This window comes from Ochotona curzoniae, unplaced genomic scaffold (genome assembly GCF_017591425.1).
Source record: "Ochotona curzoniae isolate NIBS_2020 unplaced genomic scaffold, NIBS_Ocur_1.0 scaffold_2476, whole genome shotgun sequence".
Lineage (NCBI taxonomy): Eukaryota > Metazoa > Chordata > Mammalia > Lagomorpha > Ochotonidae > Ochotona > Ochotona curzoniae.
This window is the reverse complement of record NW_024467095.1, coordinates 13,116,936-13,134,184: the sequence shown is the minus strand read 5'-3', so window position 1 is coordinate 13,134,184 and position 17,249 is coordinate 13,116,936. Positions and strand designations below refer to the sequence as shown.

The 17,249-nt window shown below is 40.6% G+C and overlaps 1 protein-coding gene across 2 annotated transcripts in view; it reads right to left on the bottom strand.

The window, feature by feature from the left end:
* Positions 1-566: 566 nt before the first annotated feature.
* NAMPT (nicotinamide phosphoribosyltransferase) overlaps positions 567-17,249 on the bottom strand; it is a 31,534-nt gene continuing 14,851 nt past the window's right edge. Inside the window, exons 5-12 of one of the 2 annotated variants that reach the window (XM_041002002.1) lie at positions 15,553-15,711; positions 14,795-14,931; positions 12,279-12,504; positions 10,600-10,719; positions 7,153-7,293; positions 6,028-6,162; positions 3,200-3,315; positions 567-3,141 (exon numbers count right to left, since the gene is read on the bottom strand). In XM_041002002.1, coding sequence (XP_040857936.1) covers positions 3,108-3,141; positions 3,200-3,315; positions 6,028-6,162; positions 7,153-7,293; positions 10,600-10,719; positions 12,279-12,504; positions 14,795-14,931; positions 15,553-15,711 — 1,068 coding nt within the window. In that variant the 3' untranslated portion in view covers positions 567-3,107. Of the gene's footprint in view, positions 3,316-6,027; positions 6,163-7,152; positions 7,294-10,599; positions 10,720-12,278; positions 12,505-14,794; positions 14,932-15,552; positions 15,712-17,249 lie in introns of both variants that reach the window. The other variant, XM_041002003.1, reaches the window with a different exon arrangement.

Here is a 17,249-nt window from a genome sequence, read left to right as displayed (position 1 = left end):
CGCTGGGATTAGAACCAGCACCCATATGGGACCCTGGTGTGCAAGGCAAGGACTTTAGCCACTAGGCTACCTTGCCAGGCCCCATGGGCATCTCTTAAGAGCACTGCTGCATCACTTCTGATCACCTCCCTGTTAATGTGCCAGGAAAAGCAGCTGAAGATGGCCCAAGGCTTTAAGCCCGTGCCACACATATGGGAATCAGAGCTCTGTGGTCTCTCCAGTGGGCACCTATCCATCAAGTCACACTGTTATGTCTTGAAGCCTTTCTTGTCAATTACCCACCTAACAGATGCGGTGAAATGTTTGGGATGTAAACCTAAAAGCTCACCACCAAAACAACGCTCTGCCCCTCTCCCCGCCCAACCCCTAGACACAGCCCCGCTCCCAGATGGCTCCCCTCCAGTGTTGCTGAGCAGTGGCACTGCCATCCATGGAGTTGCACATGCAGAAAATGGTGAAAATGGCCATCCCCACTCTCTCAAACTCTAGTTCCTGAATTTGGAGGAATCACTGACAGAGGTAGTTTGGAAATGGCATTACTTGAGGCACAAATCAACATTTAATAGTATTTGACTAGTAGAGCTAAACTTTATTTCCATGTTTATTACATGTTTATCTTTGATGTTGAGTACATATCAGAACTGATTTGACATACAACCTGGGAGAAAGACTAACATTCTCCAGTAAGTGGGTTAAAAAGGAAAGTAAAACTACAAAATATTTGGTTATGAGTTCTAAATTACTATGGCAAACAATAAATACCTTGTCATTTTTCTAAGATGGATTTCAATATAAAAACTTGTGTAACAATTTATTTCAGGAAAGGAAATAAAGGATACTCATAAAAAATCATGTTCTTCTAAGTACATGGCACAAATAAATTAAGACTTTTACATAGAACTCTACTCCTATTTAAATTCTTATGACTTGAGGGGGATTAATCTCAACTGCAAATCTACTGACTGAATCTCACACATACCACTTCGTTTAGTCTGGAAGAATCAGGCTCGCTCTGGTGTGGCACACAGCAGAGCCGCAGCTAACGTTCCTGTAACAACCGGTGCCTAGAACGGGGCCGGTCAAATAGTGTGATCAGGGACAGAAATAGGACTCACTGGTGCCATTTCCTAATTTGTGGTTGTGTGCCAGTGTACAGCTCTCAGCATTCTCAATTCAAGATTAAACTACTCTAGGTATTTTAGAGTTGGTGACACAGAACACAAGAAACTGAAGCAGAGACCTTGGTGGGTGGGTTGCTTTTGAGAATAAACAGGGCTTCTCACTCTAAGCCCCTCAGCACGCTGTGTGAGGAAGGTGTGACCTTTTTAATACTACTAATCTTTAAATACATAAAAGAAAACCAGCTTAAAATTAGGTCCTTAGTTGTTATTAAATGATGCTTATTGTTCTGCAAGTAACTGTTTAGAAGCATCTGTACAAACCTAACTTCCTCCTAACGCCACTCAGGGAATGTCTATAACTCGACTCCAATTCTAATGATAACTTCTTATGTAACTATGTAGACAGATGACTTATGGCTTTTCAGTTTTTAAAAATTCTCATTTAATGGCATGTTGTAAAGCTTTTCTAAATCAATCTTCTGGTAACAGATTCTTAAAAAGATTGAAGAGAGATAACACTTTGTATTAATTTTTTAGGCCTGCCTTTCCTGCACACCAACATTTCTCTTAAAACGCAAGGCACAATCTTTTCCTTAGAAGAGGGGCTGCAACTTTTGTATAATTTTGTGTACAGGACCATGTTTTCTGTACTGTCTGGGATCTGTTACATTCACTTACTTTCTGCTTACAGTCCAAAATCTGGCCAGTAGGCCTCAATGAGCCAACTCGTGCCTCAGAAGAACAGACCAACACAGGAAAGAAGCACTTGGAAGAGAACAAGTCTCCCTCCTGTGACTGACTCAGAACCTGGCAGAGCGGTCCGATACTGAACACTTTCTATTAGTTATTTTTAAAAAAATTTATTATTGAAACTTGTCATGCTACTAAGTGGAAATCAAACTTTGTTTAGAAACTGCTTCAGAGCTACTTTTTGAGGGATCTGGTTTAAAATAAAAGATATCCATACAATTTAATATCCAATTTAATTTTTTAAAAAACTTAATGAAAAACATAACAGAATCAAACATTTAAAATAAGTATACTCACTACCCACTCCAGTAATTCATTTAATCATACCAACTATACAATATGAAAAATAAATTCAAAAGTGTAATTATCTTAAAATACACTACTTCCACTTTTGTCAGTATTTTATATTTTGTATATATTCTATAGTGGAAGCAGAAATTCTCTCTAAAAACATATCTCCTTAAAATCTCGAGGTGCATAATAGAGCCACAGGCAATATGTGACATATAAAATTGCAGTGCAGGCCTTTCTAATTTGGCATTTCACCGGTACAATACAATGACCCAAGACTGTACAGTGCCTAGGCATTCCAGTAAGAATCATTACTTTCTTTCATGTAGAATGATTAATACATATTCTACAAAGGGCAGTGAGGTTGGTGATTCTAAAGAGTTATGTCCTGACACAATTTTTAAATTGTACAATAACACAAACAACTTTGTTAAGGCCATGTTTTATTTGCTGATTAATGGACAAAGGCAATGTAATTTATTTTCAAGTATTTTCTTGAAAGTCTGTGCTCATAAAAATCATGAAAAGTTGGAAAGACTGTTAAATCACTGAAACTTTAAATATATCTTACACAATCTTGTTTGTACAAAAATACAAGTTAAATATAAACATAAAGCAATCATGATAATTTTATGCAAATCTGTTTTATGTGATCTTCAGTTATATATAAAAGTTTCTCAGTTCTGTTATTTGTGAAAAGATCAATATCAGATTGAATTACTACCTATTGGCAAAGGGCCCTAAAAAGCTTACTTTAGCATTAGTAGTTTTTACATGGTTATACGTGTTTCCTAATTTGAGATCACCTAAATACTGGAAAAAAGAAAACAAACCAACAACAAAAAAAAAACCGGGTAGTGTGTCCATAAACCAACAAATAATTTGGCTGTAATGTATCATTAAACACAAAGAAACTTCACGCATCTGTACAATAAACAACATGTACTACACACTCACACACTCACACACACACACACACCTGTATGCGAACGGGCAGGTCCGTATGCACACACAGCCACACACGCCTGTCCTAAGACAGAGCTTGATGAGGAGCTGCTTCCAGTTCAATATTCAGCCGTGCATTTTTCCTTACTTCATCAAAGGAATAGCTTTTTGTCACCTTTCCATTCTTGAAGACAGTATGGAGAAGATCCTGAAGAAATTTAAAGTTAGTGAATGTATCAGAGACCATCAAACAAACAATTTTATTCATGCTTTGAAAGATTTATCTAAAAAGTAATTGAACAGAGAAGCTAATGGTGTTCAACTTTGTGAACTCATCTGATATACAAAGAACACTGGTGTGGTAGGCAAACCGCAAGATACCAAGGAAATGGCAACCCACTGAGAGTTCACTTTCATGACAAGGAATGAGATCATTTCTGACACAGATGATATGCATCAGTATTAACAACATCTTACTATGTATGATTCTGAAGTAAAATGACTATGCTATTGCATTCTTAAGCCAGTTTTCTTAAAAACAGAAAATGTAGCTAACCACTGTCTCTTTGTCTTGTCCCATGTCAGGAAGATGCCTGGTTGCCTAGGGGAATCATAATGTCACTGAAAACCAACAGCACAGCAGAGCCAGTCGGCCAGAGCTTCCGTTATCCTCCTGACCGACGGAAGCATTCCACACTGAAGGAACCTGTCAGTCAGACTGTTAAATGTGCCAGTCACAAAAAAAACAAAAACAGGTACTGATTTCTTGACTCACACTTGGTGACCGAGTTAGACTTTGTATATTCCAGAAGTCATTGATAAATGTAACCTCTGGCTCCATAAACCATAGCAATGACAGATGAAGAATCAGGACGACATTCCCTTTCCTTCTCCTAAACCCATTCCTGTCTTACAAAGGAGGATCTGCCTGTGTTTTTTTAAAAACAAAATCCAAAAACTCTAGAATTCATTTTCCATCATCTAGTTTGAAGGTACATGACATTAATATTTTTGTCCTGCGTTGCCCTCAAATGACATTGTTCTAGTTGTATAATTTTCTTCTATAAACTTAAATACCACCTATCACAGAATGTTGTTTTTTCTTTTGATAAAACAAAATGTGGAGGAGAGTATAAGCTTTTACTCCAGATGTTTCCATGTATCATCTACGTACTCTTATTTAAATAGGTTTTTAAAAAGCCACATTCAGGCTTTACTTCCACCCTCAGTCAATGACTTCATGGTTCACTGGGATAAACCAACTCAGGGGTCTAGCCGGTAACTGTGATGCTCAGTGGCATACAGCAAGGGACCTGCTTCTGCCAGTATAATGGAAACTTATATGTGTCTATTTTTTCCCTTAAATAACAAGTTATGATTTCATGAGTTGTGACTCAATCTTAAAAATACATATGCAATATGAATAATAAATTTTGCATAGTACAAAGAATCAAGATAGAAAGTAACAGCTAAGTAACAAAGTTTTGAGAGTATAAATATTTATGAGTAGGGCCCAGTGTGACGACTTAGTGGCTAAATCCTTGCCTTGCATGGATTGGGATCCCCTGTGGGTGCTGGTTAGTGTCCCGGGAAAGCAAGAGGACAGCCCAAAGCCTTCGGACGCTGCACCTGCATGAGACCTAGAAGAAGCTCTTGGCTTCAGAATAGCTCTGCTCCACTGTGGTCACCTGGAGAGTGAACCAGCAGATGGAAGATCTTCCTCTTGGTCTTTTCCTACTCTGTGAATCTGCCTTTCCAATTAAAATGAATGAATCTTAAAATATATATGTATATGTATATATATAATGAGTTGTTTCCCTCTAATATTGTTTCAGTCCAGTGGCTTAAAAACCACAAAGTTGATAAACTTGGAATTCATGAATATAACTGCACTCTGGCATGCTATGGGCCAGGAGAGCACATGCGCTACTTAAGCAACTGTAAGTCTTTTTCAGTTTGGTTGGCTTGAATCACAAGGCTTCACTACCAGTCACAGAATCTGAATCAAGGTACTGTTTTTATATTTTATAATATTTACATAACATTTTTATTTTTTTATCCTATAAAGTTGCTGAGAATGAAATAAGACAAAAAAAAAGAAACATCTGAATTGGATACTGATACATTTTTAAATGAAACAGGGGTAGGTGCTATTGTGCATCAGACTGAGCCACTGCCCTCATGCAATGCTGGATCCCACTTTGAGCACTGGTTCAAGCTGCCACTGCTCCCCTTCCCTAACGAGCCTGGGAGAGGCGCAGAAGATGGCCCCAGCACCTTAGACCCCTGCAGCTCCTGGCTTTAGTGTGGGAATAAACTAAGAGATGCAAGATATGTTTTTGCCTTTTAAATAAATAAAAAACCTCTCCAACTTAGCAACTTCTTGAGTAGCCCAAGACAGTGATTTTCCATCTTTTAAATATATATTTTTTAAGATTTTATTTTTATTGGAAAGTCTTTTTTAAAAAAATATTTTTTGAAGTTCCTTAATTATTTGAAGAGTTGCAGAGTTAGAGACTTCCATCTGCTGGTTTACATCCCAAATGTTAGTGGCTGGGGCCAACTTAGGCCAAAGCCAGGAGCCTGGAACTCCACTCATGTCTCATGTGGGTGTGGAGCAAAGACCTGGGCCATTTTCCACTGCTTTCCTGGGAGCTGAACTGAAAGTGCATCAGCTGGGACTCAAATTGGTGTCTGTCTGGGATGTTGGTCCTACAGGCGGGGCTTAATCTGCTGTGCCAAAATGCAGCTCCAGTGACTATATACTTTTAAGTACTTTGTCATCCACAAAAAGAAAAAAAAAAGTTCTGAAAACAATTTCAAAGCAAAGTAAAATACAACATAAAAACCTTTTTAGTAACCGTGAACACCAACTTTTTAATGTTTGGTGCTTAATAAAAAAGAATGAGCAGATACACACCTGACCATATTCCTCAAGGTCGCCCTTTCCTTCCTCCAGTGTAACAAAATTGCCGGCTGGCGTCCTATGCAAAGATAATCGGCCCTTTTTGGACCTTTTGTTGGGATCAGCAACCGGGTCCTTGAAGACATTAATCTGAAATCCAAAGGAAGATAAGAGAAATAGGCTAATTAAATGTCTACCAAATGCTCACTTTAGCAATGCATAGAATTTACGTTCTGAGGCCCTTTGTAGTAAAACTAAAGCAACCCATTTCTGGCTTTTTGAAAAAGAACTGAAAGTATAAATGTGACTTAGCTGGTTTTAAAATATCTAAAGTATCCTTTGCTTCCTATTCAAAACTATCTGATATTCCAGTGTAATCCTTTTAAATATAAAAATGGTCTTCACTCAGACATTAAGGGTAGTACATAAAAAACATTGTGTCTACTAAATCTCTGGAGAGGCAATCAGGGTCTAGGCAAAGGTTGTCCTGGTATTCAGCTGTCCTTCATTACTCTTACCTTCCTGTCAGCCGAGTGTTCCAGGTTCAGAACGAAAGAAGGCAGATCTACCAGCAACAGCCAGCGATGCCAGTGGCAGGAGGCATTCTCCTAAGCCAAGTGGTGCAAGATGGGGGCCAAGTCTGGCTTCTTGGCTTCACCTGCCCTGTCTGCTCCATAGAACCCCATCCAAGAGGCTACGCAAGAGCTGGAATTGAAGTTCAGCTGCATGTTTCGTGGCTTCAGGAACAGAACCCCGACACTGTACTCCACACTGTTTACCCTACCTCCCTGAAACAAGGTTGACAGGAACCATGTGTAACTACGTACTTGCTCATCTATAACGTGTGACAGCCAGGCTGACTGACATGCTCACTCAAATCTGGTTTACTGTTTGATCCAAAAATATGTCCAGAACCAACGGGAAACTCCATTACCTATCTTAAATCATCTCTCACTTCACTGTTCCTCATTTTCCCATCTATCTAGTCATGTTATTACTACCTAACGTGTTTCCTTCCTTATGTTTGAGTTGAGGTTAACAGTACTTGACAAGGTGTTAGCAGTCCTGAATCTGAATTGCATTACACTCTGACTATGGCACCCACTATCTGTCCTTCATTTAGACACACAGAGGACATACCCCAAGACCGTTGGTTACAACGTAACTACACTTAAAGGAACAATTCAGGAGATCTCTTGTTAGCTTCTGTAGCAAAGCTCCCCCAGAACCAAAGGCAATATTTTCAATACTCCATTTTTTTTGTTTCATGCCTTCCACAATCTGGAAGATAAATAAAGAGTTTCAGTGATCTGGAAGAAGATGAAGATACTTTTCAAAGGGCAGTATAAAGGAATGAAGCATCCTACATTCATTTTTCAACAGTTAAGAAAAAAACACGGAGACAAAGCTAACAGAGCATATTCTTTCAAAGACCCAGCAGTTCCCAACAGAGCAATGCTGACGTGTGTTAAAGCAGGGGATTCCAGTTCCTGAGTTTGTGCTGTTTCTGTCATGGGTATTTGAGGAGTTGGGAGTAAGAAAAAACTGGCATCAAATGTGTACTAGTGTCAGCTGCCCTCATTACCAGACTATCCAGATGCCAATAGCAATGAGCCTCCTGCATCACCCCGGTTACTAACTCCAGGGATGTCTGTCATCACTGCCTGTCACACAGAGCACACATAATCAACGGTCAAGGGTGGTGGTGGCAACAGTATAACGTACTCTATCCCGGAGATATAGACGGGCTGGAGCTCCAGGGACATAAGCACAATTATGGGCAGGCGCTCTGGAGGTTAAGATTTACCATGGGTTGTTTCTGGAGCAGGATCACCTAGAGGCCAGCTACAGGCCTCTGTGGACAGAATTCTGGCAGCTAGACAGTTCTGACAAGGAACATATATTTTCTTTTTAAATCCCAACCAATTCTGCTAGATGGAAAACACACACACTTTAAAGTATACTTCAAGTCATCCACTAATCCAGTCTCAAGTCTTTATTGTTGCACTTGAACCCAAGAGGTACGGAAAGCCTCTAAATTCAGATTTACTTGCCCTGGTTATAGCTACGAGCAAAGTGGACTTTAACATGGAAAACATGCAGAGTACAACAGAGAAAAACAAACAGGTGATGATGGCTGACGCAGTCTATGACAGAGGACACAGTCTGACACTGTCCCGGTTTTAGATATGCTGCCTATCACTGAATTACAGGCCAAGTTTCTTCACTACAAGTTTTAAAACTTAGGCATGTAGATTTTTCTATTAGCAGGAAATCATGGAACTGGAGAAACATGCCTTTGTAAAAAGATTTATACTAACAAGTCGGCAGGAGATCTGACTAGGTATGAATTAGCAGACACCTAAGATGGCTGCATGGCGGAAAGACGTGCTGAATCTGGCCAGGGGGAGGTGACAGAAGTGGAGGAAGCACATTCTCAGGGGAGAGTCGGACACAAGTTTACAGTTGGACATTGTCCAGAAAGAAGAGACGCTGTGGAGCTGTGTGGACTCTCCTGGAGATTCGCACAGCTGGGGGCTGCAGACGCATCCCCTTGAAGCAAGGTAGTCACTGGTAATAGCGCAGCTCACAGAGGGCAGCTGGGAGTGCTGAGCAGGGCAAGGCGTCCGCCTCATCCCATCAGGAGAAACACCGCTCTCTTCCCTTCCCCTCACAATGCGCCAGGTGACTAGCGGGGAGAAGTGCTGCTGTGGCTTGCACGTGCATGTGACCAGAGATTTTACTGGAGGGATATTTCCTGCCATTCCCACTTTGAGTCTGGCCTGGAGCATAGGAAGGGGTCAGGGAACCCCTGCCCTTACTGTCATGGGCACTTGGACTCAAACTGCCTTGGCAGAGCAGTAACAGGCAGCCGGCTCTTGGCACACCCTGGCTTTCTAGTGGACTGGACGAGGTAGGCTTGTGGGGTAGAGTGGATCCTCTGTTCCCTGTGACTGTGGGAATCTGACGCAAGGCGTGGGTCACCGCAGAGGTGTCACAGGTCCTGCGAATGGTTCACAGGACTCCAGGCAGGGTGTACAGCCACTGAGGGCTCACCCTAGACAATGACCACCTTGGCAGAGAAGAGGTAACGCTGTGAGCACACCCCGATCACAACAGGGATCTACCTTGCCCAGCTGGGGTGTCACCCTGGACCAAATCAGAAACATTTCCAGAAATGTGGAGGAAAAAAATACAGGAAAAGAAGTGTAGGACAACTCAAGGGGAAGAAAGGAAAAATACTGCTGGCCTATGTATAGGATAATAAATGGGATGGGTGTTCGGTGCATCAGCTTAGCTGCTGTAGCGTACATTCACAGCTCACACTACAGGGCCTGGGTTCAAATCCCACCTCCAGCTGCCTGCTGGTTTTTACCCTGGGTTCCTGCCACCCATGTGGAAACCTGGATTTCAGTTCTGGGTTCCTGACTTCAGTCTGGTGCATATTTGACTTGTAGGCTCACAGTCCAGTAGACAGGGAAGTTGTTGCAAAGCAAGCAGATTTTTGATTTTGTCAAAATTAGGACATGTACTAATTTAGTGCATGTACAAATCAAAACTGACAATTATATTCCTTTCTTGCTCTTTGAGAAATTATAAAATAGTCTATATCACCTCTTTGAAATTAAGCATCAAGTTCCATTACTGTTATTCTTAACCTCTGCCTCTTAGTTTTACTAAAAGTAAGAATATAACTGATTTCTTATATGCCTGTGAATACTGTCTAAATTTCACATTACTAGATAATGTGAAGCTCCCTTTTGTTTAAACTCAGACCAACAGGAGCAGATTAAGCCTTTTTGGCTAATGCTACATTTGATGGTCCTTGACATTGTCTGTCATAGTGGTAGTCTCATCTCACCACCCAGGATAGCCAATGAAATAAGAAGAGTAATCTAATTTTGGTTTGGTGGACAATTTACTTTTTAAGATTTACTTTATTTGAAAGGCAGAGCTGTACACACACAGAAGGATCTTTTATCAGCTCATTTATTTCCCAATGCTGCAATGACTGGGCAGGGCCAGGCTGAAGCCAGGAACCTCATCCAGGTCTCCCATGTGGATGCAGGGGCCCAAGGACTTAGACCATCTCTTTTTTTTTTTTCTTTTTTAAATGATACAATTGCATAGGCTCTGGGATTTCCCCTTACCTCTCCTCATGTTCCTTCTCTGCCTCTGATTTCCCCTAGTACTACAACAGTATAGCCCTTCCAGAGCAGTCATAAATCTGTCATTCTGCTATTTAGATATATCCTGACGTTGTGGGTACGGACAATGGCAGAGAGCTGAACTGCCTTTTGCTACATTCCTATGGGCATCAGCAAGGAGCTGGATTGGAAGTGGAGCAGCCAGGACTCAAACTAGTGTCCATATGAGATGCCAGTGTCACAGGCAGTGGCTTAACCCATTACATCACAATACAAATTCCTTGGCTGGCTATTCTCTTTTAAAGCTACTGTTCTTTTTATTCTAATACACAGAAATCATTATAAACACAAATGAAAAAAAGTCATATTTAAATTAATGTTATTAAATTAATAAAAAGCAGCATCTGCTTTATTTAAACTTTCATGAAAAGACACCTACCTCTTGTAAGGTGTTAATATCTACTCCATCTCCTTGAATAACTCTAAGATAGGGTGGCAACAACTTGTACCCCTTTGAATTCTCAACAACAGGAAATTTTTTACCTAAAATATCCAAAACCTAAATGGAAAAGCAAACATCCAAGTAACTCACACTGAAAACAAGTGAAACAGCTAATAAATTCACCTTATCAGACAATCCTGAGAGTATAACTATTTTAACAATTTTATAGCACTATGTATGGGTCTTTTAAAACTTGGCCCCAATCTCTCTTTTAATGTCAGAAACAGACACTACGTGGTATCAAGTCAACTGAGACACCTTAAAAGGGGTTTAAGATAAGTTTTGCCTCCTCATCTTTAAAATTGAAGAAAAAAATTCTCTTAGGACATTTAAGCAATAAACAGACTTTAGGAAGTGTTATGAGGCATCATTTTACAGAACTCCTGACTTTGATTTGGACTTACTCTGCTTGTGTCTAATAAACCTGGTTCAACATGTGTGATAGAATTCAAAATATACATCTATCTGAATCACAAAGTGCAGAGAAATTGTACCAGGTAGAGAATGGGACATGAAACACACATAAGCCAGTTTCTCTTTTTTCCCTCTTCATTGAAGTCAGACTGCCGTCTGTGCAGTGTCCTCACTCATCGGCTCCCGGAGTGGCTGAACACTTGCACATAGATTTCAACTGTTTTAGGAAGTTTGGCCAGATGCTGAAGACCTACAACACTCCCCTCTGCCCCAATAAACACTTTCTTCCTCCAGATAAGCTGACTAGAGACTCTTAATTGGAAAATCACATACAGATGACTCAGTTTACAGTAGTAAACACATGAAATGTACTAAGTTTCCATAAACCAAACATTTCAGGTTAAGACAAGACCATCAGAATCAGATAGGCCTGTCATCAGAGTAAGAAGAGGCTCCTGGATTCTGGGCACCCCTTTTTAAAGAGTATATTTTATTACCTGCACACTAGCTGACAACGTGACAAAGTGGGAGGGCTGCACCTCAGGACTTAGACTGGATATCCAACTCCTTATTTAACATGTGACCTTGAGCAAGTTACTTTAACCTTTGGAACCCTCTTGTTTTCTTCAATAGCACAGATAGTAACATTCATCACACGTCCTTAAACTGTTTTTGCTGGTACAATGGGCTTTTGGTAAAGATTAAATATCGTATACAGCATTTTATAAGTGGCAGGCATCAAAGAGTCCTGCCCTGGTGAGTGCTTTGCAGAGACGGGAAAGCACATCCTGAATGCTGGGAAACTGCAGCAGGACCACATTTCTCAAGAACGATTACTTGCAAAGTATTTTTAAATTATTCTAATTCTACCTCATCCTCGCACATATTTCTTCTGCACTAACTTCAAAGCTATAGTAGTGGCTTGTGACCAAAGCAAAGGATTAAAACTGTAGCACTGTTCATTAGTTTTGAAGTAAAATAGAAAACCCAGTGCATCTGCCATTTCAGTACTATGTAGCTCACAACTCTTGGCATCTCTGCCCTGCTATTAATGTGTGACCTTGGGCAGATTTACTCTCTCTAGGCTGTGATTTTTAAATAAGGAAACCAGTTCAGACAGTTCAAAAATGGTGTAACATAAATGAAATTGGCACAAATGATGTATGGGCACTGATATAATCAAGTAACACATTAAAATTTACCTTTAATACAGTGTCAAGAGGATTTCCAGAATCAGGTCTGATGATGAGTGGTGCCTCTGTACTTCTGGATACTATTAAATGTCTTAAATCTTCTCCCCATATTTTTTCACAGGCATTATAAATGTCATAGCTATCACTGACCACAGACACGGGCACTGAGGAGAACTGTGTTACTATATGTTCAAATGCATCTTTTTCATGGTCTTTCCCCCAAGCTGTTATGGTACTGGAAAACAAAATGAAAATACACATTGACTTGGCAAATGTATTAGGCCTGAACCACTCTTCATTACAGCTTACATCATTTTCACAGAGGTGAGGGGCTGCATGAATGCTCATTACACCACAATGGAACTTCAGTGCCAGACCACACCGTGGCTCATTTAACACTAGCACTGTCACCTTATTCCTCTTTGGTGATCATGAACTTACTTAGCATTTAAATTACACTCAGCCAGTAATCAACTCCTCTGTCTCTTGTTGTTGTGGGTTTTTGGGGGTATTCCTTGAATCAGTGAGCTAAAGCACACTGCCTGAACGCCCTCTGTGCGCCAAGCTGTCAGAAAGGGTTAAAAATGCTTGCTTTATTTGGATAGGCAATGCAAGGACTTCTTGTGAATTTCTGAAACATATACCAATAGCAGCAGGGAACTTTGGTCTTTTGAAAAATAAAAAACCTTTATACTTCAGAGGCAATTACTTAGGCAATTATCATGCCATTTAATTTTATATGTATGTATATATATGTATGTATACAAGTATACAGCCATTATACATACATGTGTATATGTATGTAATACATATATGTATTCATGTATGTATAATGGCCATACATATATACACACACACTGAAACGGTATGAATAACTGCCTACACACAGCGTCAATTAACTGTCTACCTGTTAATATTTTCAAATGGCAATTATTTATTTCACCTATAGATTATCTAATACTAATGAATATATCAAGAAAAAACAGTATTAGTGTTTAGAGAAAAATAAAACAGTATGAAAGCTTCTATCATGTAAAAAAGGCTACAATCTCAAAAAGGGTTCTTTTTACTGAGAGATTGATACCTTATAGGTAGCTTTGTTTGGCTGACGGAAGAACTGGCGAACAGGGTGGTAAGCGTATTGCCCAATGCCCACTGTGGCAGCTCTAAGGTTTGCCAACATTCAGGCCAATGCTCTTTTCACTATTCCCTGCCATTGTGTCAAAGATGCTACTGTGTTACCATCTCAAGCCTCCTGGATAAAGAAGTCAGAATTATACCACAAGGCCATAAAATAAAGTGCATTTTCACCATATGCCCACCAGTGTCTTACTTTAACTGCTAAGTCCTATAGATATGTTTACTTTCAAGATCTCTGGTACTGAGGATGTCACCATTGTGAAAATCACCAGTGGATGGTATAGTATGTGCACACCACATTAAAAAGTTTCAGAAATGTATGCATTCCTAAGTCCAAATAAAGATACTTTGACCCTAAAACGCTTGTTAGTTCATCACAAACTCTTTCTCAGTTCACCAGTCTTGAACTCGTGTGTGAAAGCTTTCAACAGGCCCTGCCAACACAGCAGTGCTCCGAAGCACTAGCTGTTTCCATTCAGCACCGAGTCTTGACTCCAACCACTAAGCTGTGACAACTTCCACCTCTCATGTCTTTGCTTGTCTCTACTTGCTTCCAATCATCCTGCAACCAGTACCTCAAGGCAGCTTCCCATAATCAACTTCTTGAGGCTTTTTTTCAGCTCACAGCCTACCCTCTTATCAAAACAACACACGAGGTTCTGATCATATCACCTCTTTGCTCTACGTCTGTTCCCATTTAGAAGTGTCTGCTACACAGCAGTTAAACCACTTCTTGAGACACCCACATCCCATACTGGAATGTCTACATGGCAGCTCTGCCTCTGTTTCCAGTTTCCTGCTAATGTTTACTTAGGGAGGTAAGTGGTCATTTGGGGAATGAACTAGCAAATGGAAACTGTGTGCCTGCTTTAAAAAAAAGCCTAATCAAGAGCAGCCTAGCATGACATGCACATAATTAATGCTCAATGTCAAAATGAACTGTGAGGGCCCTTAGTAATCCTATCTTCTCAGGCTTCCCTATGCTCCTTACAAAATCTCTGCTTTAGCACTATTCCCTAAACATCGACTTTCTCCAACACGGCGCTTGATGCACAGTCACCACGTGGCAGTAAGGGCACATCAGGAAGCAGACTCTGAACACTCATCGTTCCTAACAGGGCTTTTCTCATCTCTCACACGAAGTACTGGGTCATGTCATGGCCAAGAGTGAGGAAGGACAGAAGAGATCTGTACAACAGTGAGCACTTCCAGATCTGACTGACGAAGAAAACGTAATTGCATGTGGCAATACAGCCATCCAAAGAAAACCCACTACTAAAATATCTAGGTGGCAATGTAAGTAAGTGTCATCAATATAAGCACAGGAGATTAGTCTTACAAACAAATGTTTAGACAATAGGAAGAGTATCATCATCATTATTTACCTGTGTTCTGCTGCTGGAAGAGAATAGCCTGGAATAGGATCTTTTGTCCCATAGTATTTTTTAATCAGAGCAATTCCTGCTACTGTATCGGTTCCTTTGAAGTTAACCAAATGAGCAGATGCTCCTATGCCAGCAGTCTAGAAGATTAACCAGAAACCAAATTCCAAAAAGGAAAAAGAAAAGTCCATATTGAAGGCAGACAATATAGCACCCCAAGAAATTACTGTCTTTAGCTAGTCTTAGAAAGATATTTAACTATTATCAGATAATAGCTCCTTTTGACAAGATTACGTTTTTCCTGAATATTTAAGAATTTTTCAGACCTACTCCACAGTGCCCCACCCCCACCTCCCATCACTCTCTCTTCCCTTACCCTGCCTTGTGCTTCTCTGTGGCATTATTTGACATCTGATACTTTTATTATGTCTGTCTCTGTCTGTCCATCCATCCGCCATTCATCCATCCATCTAATATATAAAGGACAGGGACTTTTGTTGAAGGCTATATCCCATGTACCTTGAACAGAGGCTGACACATAGTAGATACTTAATATGTATCTATTGACTGAGTCCTTGGAATTTCAAAATGTGACATGCTAACAACCAAGCCCAATCCCAATAATACCCCCCAAGTTCACACTGATGCACTAACAGTCAACCCAAGTTCACACTGGTACACTAACGGTCAACCCGAGTTTACACTGGTGCACTAACAGTCAACCTACACTTTACTAAGTGAAGTACATTTCCACTCCTTACCTCTTGGGAAGAGACTCCTCTATAGCCAAAATCATGTAACTTGTACTCCAGACCATCTAAGCTGCCAGAAGTTTCCAGCAAATATTTGGCCAATATTTTCTTCTGCTCTCTAGAGTTAGTAGCCACTGTGATTGGATACCAGGACTGAACAAGAATAGTCTGTAAGCAACAAAATTAATCATTAAATATCAATACACAAAACACTTTGTTCTTTCTGGGAAAATCCTAGCTTTCTCTCCGAGGGATGTCCTGGGCTGCATGCTATTAGAAATAACAAGGAGACACTTCCAGTGTACAATGGCTTGCCTACTCTGCAGTATTCCAGACACACTACATAGCTCAGCCTACCAACCAATCAGCAATCAAGAGGCAAACCAGCTCATTAATAGTAGTTTCTACTCTACCCAGAGCTCCAGACAAGCAAGTAATACTTGGAAAGCTGTGGTAAAGGGCCAAATTTTAAAAGGATTTTCAACTGGTCATGGACTGACAGTCTTATGAAATACACTCACTCTGGGTGGTGGGGCAGTACCCCTCTGACACTTGATTTCTGAGCTTGAGGTGGACAGATCAAGCAGGTTACAGAGCAGCACTGACTGCAGACTACAGCTGGACAGTCCCTGCTCTGAAGAAGCTACTCACTTGGCTAGATGACTCTGATTCAATGTGATAGGCCCATGAGTGAGAGACACTTAAGCAACACAGAACCCTTTCCATTCGGTTGATGTCCTTAGCAGATAACAAAGATCCCCATGAAGCAGCTCTATGACATGCTTCTGCATGGGCCGTGCAACTGCAGTTACCGTCTCTGTAACTCGTGACTCTTAACAGTGCCTAAATGAGCAAAAGGGAAGAACCACTATATTCCTACTTTCTGACAACAACCATTCCTCAGTTCCACTCTTCCTTGCCTTTGAGAAATTCCCAAAGCAGTCTAACGCTTGCAGCAACCACGTGAATATCAGGGCTTGGGAATGCACTTCTCCACTGGCCATACTGTGCACCAGGTGGCGTATCAGAAGCAGCTTCAAGTTCGCTTTACAAAGTGCTGCTAAAATGACTACAATGAATTTTATCCAAAATATTTTTAATTAATTATTATTCCATGATACAATTCCATATGCTCTGGGATTTGCCCACTGATTTTCCCCATATCATTACATCATATAGTCCTTTACAATCATTTTCTTAATGTTCTAAAATAAGCTTCTAAATCCCAACTAAGTGATCAACAAATAAAATGAGCAAAAATGACAATTTAGCCTTGGACTTGCCAATTGCTGTAGACTGAACAGCAGGAGCTGGGACCCTCCTCAGATGCAGGCGAGGGCCAGCACAGAACCATCCGGTCAGCCACAGGATAATAGGAAATAAGATTTGTTTTGAGCTACTAGTCTAAGGGCAGGTTGTTACACAACAGAAAACTGATGCAATTATTATCTAAACTCTGATCACCTCTAACCTCCGACGAGTCTCCTGCTGCCATTCCTCTGCCTGCCACCCTGGACCCTGCTAACCCCTACTTGGAACTTCCGTTACTCATTCTTCACATGGCCACTGATCATCACTCACTCAGTTTCTTCACTCAGGTTGTATCTTTCCTGAAAAACCTTCAATGATCATCTGCTGTCCAAAGGCGAAAATGCCAACTGATACAGAAATCAGGGCTGTCTGGATCTTACCCTGTTGGCCAACTA